At 49.9% G+C, this 11,719-nt stretch overlaps 1 protein-coding gene across 1 annotated transcript; it reads right to left on the reverse strand.

The window, feature by feature from the left end:
* Window positions 1-1,564: 1,564 nt before the first annotated feature.
* Window positions 1,565-10,183, reverse strand: UNG (uracil DNA glycosylase). Its single transcript, XM_024566895.3, has 7 exons — window positions 9,983-10,183; window positions 9,216-9,422; window positions 8,588-8,683; window positions 6,248-6,345; window positions 5,342-5,430; window positions 4,410-4,588; window positions 1,565-2,677 (listed from the first exon to the last, which is right to left on the reverse strand). Exons 1-7 carry the CDS (start codon window positions 10,112-10,114, stop codon window positions 2,537-2,539), a joined length of 942 nt encoding a protein of 313 aa, XP_024422663.3. The 5' UTR covers window positions 10,115-10,183; the 3' UTR covers window positions 1,565-2,536.
* Between the last annotated feature and the right edge of the window lie 1,536 nt (window positions 10,184-11,719).

The following is an 11,719-nucleotide window of genomic DNA, read 5'->3' on the forward strand; positions in this document are numbered from 1 at the left end:
GCCTGAGATGGGGCGGTTGGGGTTGGGGGACAGGTGTCATTCTTGGCCAGGTTCTCAGCTGCTCCCGAAGCAGCGAGCCACGCACAGCTACACACACAGTGAAGACAGAGCAGCTGGGCTCTGTCATTGCTGGCGTCTGAGCAGGAGCCCCTGGAACAGGGGTCTGTCTGTCTGTCTGCAAACTGCGCCCGCGCTGCCTGTCTTCCTATGGCTCCCGAACTAAAAGTGGTTTTGACGTCTGTTAAATGCTTGAAAAAAATGAAAGATTTCACTACATGTGCAAATCACATTACCTCCCAATTTCGGTGTTAGTGAACTTTAATGGGAATGCAGCCACACCTGTTCACTTACACTTTGCACATGGCTGCTTTCTCTCTGGCAGAGTTGAGTACCCCCCAGAGACAGGATGACTGCAAAGCTTGAATACATACCACTTGACCCTTTATGGAAAAAGTGTGCTGCCCCTTGGCCCAAGCGGCAAAGATGGCCTTTCACTGGGGTAAACCCCGCGCTCTAACAGTAACAAATCCAAAAACCTGAAACAATTGACAACTACACAGCTAAAAGTTCATCACCAGTCTTGTTCCCAAAACATCAGTCATTAAATCTGCATTATTTGGGGGAGGGCAAGGGAGTCATAGACCATGCAAAACGCTGGTCTTTGTTCTGTTTAAAGTGTCACTACAAAGATTCAATCTACTTCTGAAAACGTTTGCTTTTCCAATTCTTTATGGGGACTCAGCGCTTCCTGCGTCCTGCTCCTCACAGCAGTGTGGGGGAGGGAAGTGCCAAAAACTAACTTGTAACAGAAATACCAACCCACTGGAATGCTGAGGGAGGACCCCAAGGTACCAGGGGGCAAATGAAGACTGCACCTTTGTTCTGTCTTCCTTCGGGGAAAGCCTGCTTCCGGATCACAAGCCCTTCTTTTCAAACCTAAGAAATGTAAGGCAAAGCAATATTCTCAAGCAAAAGGTCTCCACCACCCTGTTAAGAGACGTCTGGGCTTCTCCAGGTGTACCCATGGTTGGCCTTCTTGCTAACGCGCTTAAATACAGGCACACGTGTTACGGAGCCCTCCCACCCTTCCTTCCTCCGACCCCTGGGGCGTCCACCCAGCTTTTCATCCTGGTGGGCTGCGGCGGTGCCCTTCCAGCATCCCGTCCTCCCACTTTGCCCCTATTTCCCTGGACAGTCTGTGCAAACGCTAGCACAGGGAGGGCGGGAAGCTCCTCTCTCATGGTCCTAGGACCTGGCAGGACACAGCACTGCCAGGAATGCCAAGATCCCTGCAGAAATGTGTTCCGGCTTTAGTGGCCCCTTTAGGGTCTCAGCGGACCTTGACTCCGTCTAGACTCCCCACAGTGGCCCAGGGTGGGATGCGCCCCCTCCCTGGAATCGTGGTGGAGGGGTGGGGGAAGGAGCAAGGGCAGTGTGGAGTCGGCCCTTCCCGCCCATAATGGTCACCATGGCAACCAGAGCCCAAGAGCTTCGGCCGCAGATGCCCAGGCTCAGGAGCAGGCTGGTGAAGGGCACTCGGCATTAAAGCGCAGTCTGCACAAGGTGAAACTTCAAAACCTTTTATTTCCAAACCCTAGCAGGTTTAACTTGGAACCCAGCTAACAGCAAAACAGCATCTCTACCAGGATCAGGGATGGAGGTGCAGACCTAAAGATCGTCTCTTAACCAAAGGATTTAAAAAAATACGTATATACATCTGCATAAGAATTTTTTTAAAAAGTGAAATTCTCCAGTGTTGCAGGAGATATCCCAGTGATTTCGGTCCCTATAAAACAGCACCTGGCACTATGCTGCCTTAAGAATCAAATTCAGGATATGCCTGGGAGAAAAGTAAAACTTTTCCTCTTAAAAAAAAAAAAAAAAAATCCCCCTTTCTCCTCCTTCCTGTTCAACTTCCACTGCTTATTCCTAGAAACTCTCAGAGAGCCGTGTGAACAAGACCCAGCCCACTTCTCTTGGCCTCTGCCTGTCTGAAGACTCACCACGGACTGCTACAATCAGGAAATCAAGCCCTAATTTCTGGGAACTGGGGGGGGGGGGGGGAATCCTATTTCCTTCAAGGAGGAAGCTGGCCCAGACTGGAACACCAGCATGTGCAAAGGGAGCCTTTCTACATAAAAACACCTAACATCTTACAACCTAAAGTGTAACCTACAGGTAAAAACGAGTAGCAGCGAACGATATACCAAAAAGGTGCCCATCTCCCCATCTCTAACCACAAAGCAAACAGAGGGGAGGAGAGTCGAGTATTTGATCTCCTCTCCCTTCCAAGAACTTTGACGCATTTTCTAGGCCAAAGCCACAATGCAGAGACGGACGCAGTCACAGCGTACAGTCTTTGCTGGACAGAGCTGCCACTCCAGGGTAGCCTGGCTCGTGCCTGCTCCACCCAAGCCGCCTCTCCCATTCGCAGAATGCTTAAGAATCACTAGGGAAATTATTTTTTCAATTTGACTTCGTCACTGACAAACTTCTAGAAACTGCCCGGAGACCACCACAGCCCCCCAGTTCAGGGTCACAGATCCTTCCAGTTGATGGGCTCCTTGCCAGACTTCTGCAGCAGCTCATTGGTTTTAGAGAAATGTCTGCACCCAAAGAACCCTCGGTACACCGACAGCGGGGAGGGGTGGGCGGTCTGCAGCACGTGGTGGCGCTTCTGAAAGACAACGAGAGAATGGCTGAAAGGCGGCACGCCTGGGACTCGATGGCCGCTGCACTCGAGGACAGGTATGCCGCTCCCTTTGCCCTCTCTAAACCGTCCCACTTCGCTAACTTGTGCATTTGCCTTCGGCGCTCACCCCAGAGCACCAGTGCGCACGCTCATTCCTTTGTGGGTCAACAACCTTTGCCAGGCGTGGGGGCTGCAGAGGCCCGGTGTCAGCCTTGAACTTGGCACTGCCCACGCCACTTTTAGGTGCCCTATCTTAGGATCCAGCAACTCCACTGCTAAGAAACATGTGCTAAAGGACCCCACGAGGCCTCTACCGACACAAAGACGCAGGGTTAAGGAAGTCCACGGCAGCCCTGCTTATCTGGGTAACTAATATAAATCCAGTGTTATGCAACTGGCCAGAAATATTTTTTGGAAGTTCTTACCGTGGAACATCACATGGCCACTAGAACAAGGCTGAGCTACATGTGCTGATAAAGGAAGACCTTCAAAATATATCGAGTTTAAAAGAAAAAGTGGTAATTGCATCAAAAAATTTTTTCTGGATAAATACCCAAAACACTATTTGTACTAGCTCTTTCAGGGAAAAGGAACAGTGGAAAGCGTTGGCTTCTGCTTGGACCTCTCATTACTGTCTGCATTGTCTTACCACAAAAATGGAGCACTTTGATCTTCACAACTTCACCTGTAGTTAACTGAGCAGGACGATGACAGACTTTTGTTTCCTTCTTTATTCTTTTCTGTTTGAATAAAAACTACCTAACAAATCATGGTTTTCAAACATCCCTGCCTTCAAGCTGCTCAGTCCGGGAGGGGCCTTAACTGAAGCCAGCCAGCCCAGTGTGGTCCAGAGCACAGAGCCTGGAGCTGAACAGCCTGGGTTCGAGTCCTCGCTCTGCCACTTAGTTGTGCAGCCATGGGGAAGTTGCTGAGCCCCACTAGGCAGCTATTTATTTTTTTACCTGTAAATTGAGAACACCATCAGTGCCTGGCTTCTAGTTACTGCAAGAGTAGTATGAGAAGTAATGGAGCTCAAGTGCTTATTAGCACCTTGTCTGGCATGCCATACAGGCTCCTTCATGAAAATGGGGGCTGTGCTGAGCTTTCTCTGAAGGACACATTGGCCAGCCTCTGGGGAAGGGAGAGACCCCTGCACTCAGGACAAAGGCAGCAGGGTGCTCAGAGGCAGGCAGGGAAGTGGGGCCCAGGGAACCAAGCTGGGAGGTACAGTCAGCCTGGAGCTGAGAGAGAAAAGCAGGGAGCCATGGCTAAGAGGCAGAGCAGGGCCATGCCCACGACTGACCCCAGCCTGCCAGCCTGAGTCAGGGCCTTCAGGGACAGGGCAACTGAATGCTCTGGGCAAGATCAGAGGCGGCCTAAACCAAGGCGAAGGGCTTTGGGTGGGGCCGGGTTTGAGCGACAGTGAGGAGAGAACACAGGCTGAATGACTGACTGGACGTGGGGTGGGGGGAGAAGGGGAAAAAGACAGAGGTAGGTTGGCATTATGAATGGTATCTGACTTCTGGCTGGAAAACTAGGTAGATGATACTTTTTATCCTTGGGTAGTTCAGAGGAGTAAGTTTAGTGAGGGATGGATGAGGAAAGGAAACTTTCGCTTGGCAAATGTTGAACCCGATGTTGAGTTTTCCAGGACCACACTGCAAGAATTCCTAGAATTCTCTCTCTCAACTGGTTTAAACAGCTCAAAACCACATACCCTGTCGATGGCGCTGCCCTTCTTCTGAGCATAAGAGCCCCAGAGCAAGAAGACGAGACCACTTGAGTTCTGGTTTAGCCAGGACACAACTGCGTCGGTAAACTGCTCCCAGCCTTTCTCCTTGTGAGAATTGGCCTGATGCGCCCGGACCGTGAGGACAGCGTTGAGTAGGAGAACACCTACGAACACACACCGAAGAACAGGTTAAAGGCAGGCTGCAACGAGCCAGCCCGGCACCCAAGGACAGGGGCTCAACACACGAGGAGCCCTCTCTCCGGAAGGAATCCAGAGCGGCCGCCTGCAATTCGGTCATAGAGAAAGTGTTACAAAACAGGCTGCCGGGCACCTCTTGGTGAGACCAGAAGGCAATAAGCTCTCACCGGTGCACTTTCAACATTTTCCAAGTTTGCAACAGTGAATGGAAATGACTTATCACCGGTCATCAGAAAGAATTGTTTTCAAACAGTATCCTAAGTGATAATCCCAGAAAATAACAAAAGGAGGCCAAAGTGTTTCATTGGGAAAAAGGGAGAAAAAAAAAAATCAAATCAAATCTAACTGTAAGAAACCAAAGAGTAAACATTCTTTATCTTGGTTACAGTTTATTTGTTAAAAAAAGAAAGAAAAACCCGTAGATACATATTGAACAGATACAACACAACGCACGATGAAGTGACAAAAAGTGAGGCCACCTTCTAAAGGGACAAAGTTAGGCTAAGTAGATAAATGAAAAATAATAGCGAGGAAGACGCCTTTGAAATTACGATGAAAACGTGAAAGACAACGCCGGCCGCAGGACACAGCGGAGATACATTTCCGGACTCGGGGCACTCTCACTCCTCACAACCACCTTTCACAAACAGAAGTAGGTGGACAGAAAGGAGAGAGGACGTCGGCCCCGCCCGAAATGTAGGCGGCAGCGGTGGTTTTACCTTGTTTGGCCCAGCCAGATAAGTCTCCATGACCAGGATGGACAAAACCCTCTACGTCTGTGGACAGCTCCTTATAAATGTTTTCCAAGCTGAAAGCAAGTCAGAAGGGAAGAGACAATCTCAGGCACAATTCTGAAAATTCAGTAACCTCTCGACATGTAACTTACAGCCTGAAAAGGCAGCCCGAGTGGACGAAAGAAGACGCACTGATCCAGAGGAAACACAGCCATCCCTTCTGCCTAAGTCCTTCATTTTCGCCTGTGTTTAAGGAACTGCACTTGAGAAGACCTAAATACATTAGCCCAAGAGTTACAACCCCCTCCCCCATGGATGCTTAGTCAGTCCTGCATCTCTAAATATTTATAAAAACACCCTTAAGCGGTGGTTCTTAACCAGGGGTGACTTCTGTCCCACCAGGGACACCTGGCAATGTGTGAAGACACCTTCCATTGCCATTTTGTTAGGACTCGCTGGTTCCAGTGGGCCAGTGCTGTCGGCGTCGGCTGGGTGCAGGTCACGAGTGCTGCGGAACACCCTCCGGCGCACATGACCACCACCTTCCCCGACAAAGACCCAGCCCCCCAATGTCACCAGTGCTGAAGACTGAGAAATTCTGCTCTAGCCCTCCACTGGTTCGATGCCCAGTCAGGGCACCTGCCAGGGTTTTGGGCCAGATCCCCAGTTGGGGGCACGCAAGAGGCAATCAACAGATTGATGTTTCTCTTGCTTTCTCCCTCCCTTCCTGTCTCACTACAAATAAATAAAATCTTTTACAAAAAAAAGAGAGAAATCCTGCTCCAAAAGCTAGCGAAAGTCCCCCCAAATAACAGGCTTATCTGTAATTTGCAAAGTACACATCTGAAAGTAACTGCACTTGGACCTGAGCCATCTACAGAGCAATCATACCTGGGTGGAGGTGGAACAGGTCTTTGAACACTGAAGCAGAGCCCATGAGCTTGATTGGGTCCGTGATATGGATCCTGTCCCAGGATGACAACTTTCACCTGCAAACAGCAGGAGGCAAATCAAACAATACTCCAGTGTAGGCAGTGTAAACAAACACCTGGCTGACCGATGACCTATACAAGGGGACAAGATAATGAGACAGGCAGTGCGCCTGCTGACCTAAGAACCCCCAGAAGAAAGTAGCAGGTGAGGGGACATCATTACTTTCCATCACCAAATCCTCCTTCACTCAATCACCTACCGCACTGCCCCCTCCCTTCTGACACAGTTTCGTCTGTTCCATTTTCCAAATTACAAAGGGAAATACATCCTTGAAAACAAGTACTACCACCCAGAAACATACAAAGTAGCTGGTGATCTCCCAGCTACCCTATCCCATTCTGATTCAATCAGTGCTAATTACCTACAGAACTCAGGTTATTCTACTCACTACCCTACGTGTTCGTTTCACACATCACTCGTTTCGGGCACCCTTCAGGTCAATGGAGCTCAGTCACTGATGGGCAGTCACCTCCTTTTCCATCGCCAGAAGTTACATAGTAAACAGGTATCTTTCCACAAGGTTGCCTTTATTTCTAGGGAATATTTGTAACATTCGAGTTGACGGCCAAAGGGTAAGTGTATTTTAACTTTTCATAGACACATCCGAAATTGCTTTTCAACAAATTGAAGCAACTCAAATATCCGACCAGAGGCACAGGAAGGTGCCTGTTCCCCTACATGCACTAAGGAAGGAAACCGGAAGATCAGGCGGCCAGGCCAAAGAGCCCTGGGAGTGGGCGGCAGATGGGGTGAAAAGTAATTAGGCCACTGTCACAGGGGTGTGAAAACACAGCTAGTCCTTTTGATCTGGAGGCTGCCCACGTCTTCTTCACGCCCATGCTGCTGCTCAAGGTGTACCGTCTTAGAACCTCCTCCCATAGCTGGCATACACCATATCCTCCGGCTTTAGACACTCCGCTCAGCAGGGAGCTTTCATGGGCTTCTCCCTTCTTACCACCGGGGCTCACACGGCCCCCAGCATGAAGCAACCTGTCCCAGCAGGGAAGCTTTTCAGGTCTGGTACTGGGAAAGGGACAGCTGGGAAGAGCCAAGTAACCCTCCCATACCCTCCACGTGCTCATTTGCAAAGAAGCCACACTGGGCCACCTGATCCTCAGTTTCATGCTCTTTTCTTATTCTTCCCTATTTATGTTGATCACTGGTATTCAAAACACAACACACTATTCAAACAAGGTGCAAAACAGTACCGAACTTAGAAGGACTTAGTTTTGTTTTTTAACTTCAGAAACAAGGAGCTATATCCAAAGTCCTTTCTCTAAATGGAAAACTGTGAAGTTCGCTAAGTATTAGGCGCAGCAGCCTTATCAACATGGCTTGTTCACCTCTTTCATTCCTATTTAATAGGTATTTTTATTAAATCACAGGATCCCTGCTCTCAACTTACAAATGCAGGAGGGAAAGGGGTAACAGCAAAATGTAAAAACCTCCAGTGTAAGTAGACACTACATATATCTGGGGAGTTGAGAGGAAAGCCAGATCACAAAGGTGGTGGAAGACAGGTTCCAGTGAGGTGCCATAGATCTAGCTGGTTTTCAAAAGGCGGAAGTGAGGAGGGGGCTGCCACACTGCTCAGCTCTGAAGTCAAAAACGGGAGGTGGTGGTGAGGCTGATAAGTAGGACGTGGCCACGTTCATGTTCAGCTTTCGTAGTTCAGACAGTGGGAAACCACAGACCAGCTTCTGAACCGGGGACTGGCAGGGCCAGAGCCCCAAGGCAGCAGCTGTTGCGCACAAGGAACCAAAGCAGAGGGATTAGTTACCAGGGCAGCAAAACTGTTTGGGACAGAAGTTAGGAGACTGAAAGTCTCAACTCTATAAAAGATAGTGGTCGGACAGAGAGATCACAGAGCTACAAGTCAAGGCGGGGCAGGACGGACCATAAGCAGGTGAGAAAGACGTCACTGCACCATGCCTCAGTTTCCTCCTCACCACCGCAGTACTACTCACCATAGGCCTGGGCTTTGTTTCAGAATTAAATAACATACAAGAAATGAGAGCACACGGACGCGGGGTCTTTGTGCACATTCTTTTGTGCTGTGCCAATAGCACATGGTAGAAGTTGAAAAAACAGTAAATACAGGTTGAAATACAGCCTGACAAATCTCACAGTTTTAGCATATTACTTATTACTGAATTATGGACACTGACGTGACTAATTAAGAAATACTATTTACTCCCCACCCCCTCTTACTAAAATTCATCCACAGCTTGCACTTACGTCTCTTATGTCACACATTTGTGTCCACGTGAAGACTTGGTGTGGGGGTGGATAAACGGTGTAATGTCTTCTTTCTTCTGCAACAAATCCCATTAGCTGATGGAAAGAGAAACTAAATTTAAAATCAGATTGAGTGGAAAGCACATGAATTCAACAGAAAAGTTCACTGAAGCATTACCTAGCTCTTCACTGTTTTATATCCAAATTCATTTACAAAACAGAAAACAACAAATTTACTCAATTTGTTCAATTCCCTCCCTCTTTCTTTGGGCTGGGTCAAAGCTGATTGGCCTAGACACCCTGATTTCCTGTTAATGCCAACCCCTCCCCCCTTAAAAGGCGGAGCCAGGTTTCTTGCAGTCGGGTTTGTAGTTTTACCATGCCACTCTTTCCTGGAAAGCAGACTAACTAAATGCATTGAAAGAAACCACGATATCACCTTAGTCTTTTAACCACTTTAACTAACATAAATGTGCGCACTCAAAACATCATGGTTTTATTTTACGCCCCTTAGCGTGAAAAAGACGTTAAAGGAGGTAAAATAGGAGACTGTGAAAGTAATATCCTATTAGCGTGGCCTTAGCCTGCTCTACTAACAAGGCAAAGGGTCCACAGGCTTCTTGTTTACCTTTATAAAATACGGCTTCCCAAATTCTCCGCTGAGGTGCTTCTTCCAACTTTCACCGAAACCCACCGGTACATTGCGAGCCGCGAGTCTGAGCAGGGCCGCGGCCTTGTTCTTCTGGATGCGGACCAACTGTTCGGGGCTCAGCGGCGAAGAGGGTGGTGTACCGGGATCCTCCTGCTCCGCCCGGGCCTTCTTGGCCGGGACGGCCTGCAAGTGGTCCCCGCAGAGACGGGTCACAAGTTTCAAAGGACCTCCCCGAGGCGCCAGGAGGCTCCGCCCCCAACCCCAAGGCCCAAAAAAGAGGACACCCATTTGTGGGTTTCAGCTCCACTCGAAACGTTGGGGCAAAACCGGACTCTAGAAAACCAGGCCGTCGTACCCGTTATGCGTTTGGTACCAAAATCGCGCGAAGGGGATCGTTTCGCGGGAGCCGAAGCCCTGCAACCTGGCGCTCCGCCCCCGCCGCTCACATCCCCACGTGGTCTTTTCGCGGCAAAAACCCTCCTCCTGAGGGCCCGCCCTTTCCTTCCTCCGATTGGTGCCGTTGGCTCCGAAGCTTGCCCCCATTGGCTGGTCCCTCAGCACGGCCGCTGCAGGAGCACTGTGGCGGCTGTTTTAAACCAGGATTTCCAGTCTGGTTCAAAAGACCTAGACTTTCCAAGTCTGGGGCACGTTTCTGCAGCAACTCGATCGTGTGGGGCCCGCCGCCTCCCTTCCTCTCCTTTACCCTTTCCCCGGCCCCGCAAACAGTCCCCGCCGTGCCTCACCGCTGCATCCCGGCTCTCTTCGGGTACCGCCGCCACGCCGGTCCCCGGGTCGCCCGGCTCTGGGCTGCAGACACGTCGCTTCCTAGCAGGGCTCGGAGAAAAAAAGGAGTAGAGCGTCTTCTGGCCGATCATCCCGAAGCCGAGAGGGAAGCGAACACGCGCCGCCCGGGGACCCACTAGGCTGGCGCGGACTGTGGCGGTATAGAATTGGCGCCAAGCTGCTCGCGCATGCTCCAACCGAGGGGGTGGGCTGGGCAGGGGGCGGTGGAAGGCCTAGTGCGCATGTCCGGGAGGGTCTGCTGGGGGCAGAGTCGGTTCTCTCGTTTATTTACTCTTTCAGTTATTCACTGGACACACCCCTCTGCCTTGGGGCAAGTTCCTGCTTCTTTCAGCAGTAAAAAAAAGAGAAAAGTACATGTTGTGGGAGTGAAATTAGCATTAAAATAGCATTTGTTGAGCTCCCATTTTACTGACGGCAAACTAAGGCTAAGAACGGTCCAACATTGTGCCTTAACCTGCAAGGTTTGGGGGAGACTTTGAAGTCGTAAAGGTTAAACTTCAAACCTGTCATCCTCTGAAAAGCACCCCCGCACCCCCAATACACTTGGGACTCTGTCCCCCCCGCTCACATCCAAACCAGCAGGTCCTCTTGGCTCCGTCTCCAAAATAAACTCTGAATTCAGCTGCTGCTCTCTCCATCTCCTGGCTACAATCCCAGCTGGTCACCTCTTTCCTACCAAGTGGTCTGTTTGAAATGTAAATTGTATCATGATAATCCCCAGGTGAAAACCCTACAGTTTCCAAGCATGCTTGGAATGAAGTGCCAGCTTCTTACTCCGCTGGCAAGGCTGCTTCCCCCTCTCAGAGAAGCCCCCACTGCCGTGGCATGACTGAAGCTGGGTCTCAGCCTTCCCTGGACGTACCCGGCTGGTCCCTTGTGTGGTGGCCTTCACACCTTTGCCCGCATTGCCCCCCTATCTGGAAGCGTTGAAAAGGCAGTTCTGCAGTTTTGTATTAATTAAAACAAGCACTTACAGGTGCCCCTGCAATCCCACTCCTAGGTATTTACACACGTGAAATTAAAATCTATGTTCACACAAAAGCTGCTACAGAAGTTGAGTTTATCTGGAATTGACCTAAACTGGAAACAACCCAAATGTCCCTCAATGGGTAGAGAGGGGGGCACCAGGACAATGGAATATTACTCAGCAATCAAAGGAAAAACTGATACAAACAACAAGAATACGTCTTAAAGCATTGTGCTAAATGAAAGGGGCCAGACCCGAAAGGCTGTATGTTGTATGATTTCCTTTATTAATAAATTCCGGGAAAGACAAAACTATAGGGACAGAAACCACACCAGTGATCGGGGGCTTGGGGGAACTCTGCGGTGTGGTGGAACCGTTCTGGATCTAGATTGCGGCGGTGGACACACGACGGTGTGCGTTTGTCTAAAGCTGCAGAACTGTGCACTAAGAAGATCCCTAACAAAGCCGGGCTTCACACAGCTTTCATTCCATTGCAGGAGACAGACAGTATCCAAAATCAGGAGCGGCGCTAGAACCTGACCTTTGGAACGTGAAAGCACTTCGCACATGTCCTCACTGAGTCCTCACGGTGCTCTCACGGCACAGGTTTTGTAGTCCCCACTATACCGATGAGGCCATTCAAGCCCAGAGATGGTAAATAACCTGTAGGAGCCAGGCAGCTAGAGTGGAGGGGACAGAAATGGAAGCC

The sequence above is a fragment of the Desmodus rotundus genome, chromosome 7 (genome assembly GCF_022682495.2).
Source record: "Desmodus rotundus isolate HL8 chromosome 7, HLdesRot8A.1, whole genome shotgun sequence".
In the NCBI taxonomy this organism is placed as follows: domain Eukaryota; kingdom Metazoa; phylum Chordata; class Mammalia; order Chiroptera; family Phyllostomidae; genus Desmodus; species Desmodus rotundus.

Excerpts from the sequence above, each read along its gene's own strand:
- UNG (XM_024566895.3), bottom strand. The coding sequence starts at position 10,114 with ATGATCGGCCAGAAGACGCTCTACTCCTTTTTTTCTCCGAGCCCTGCT. Across the intron at positions 5,431-6,247 it reads CCTGTTCCACCTCCACCCAG|CTTGGAAAACATTTATAAGG; the intron begins GTATGATTGCTC and ends ACTTGCTTTCAG. Across the intron at positions 2,678-4,409 it reads AGGGCAGCGCCATCGACAGG|AAGCGCCACCACGTGCTGCA; the intron begins GTATGTGGTTTT and ends GTTGTCTTTCAG.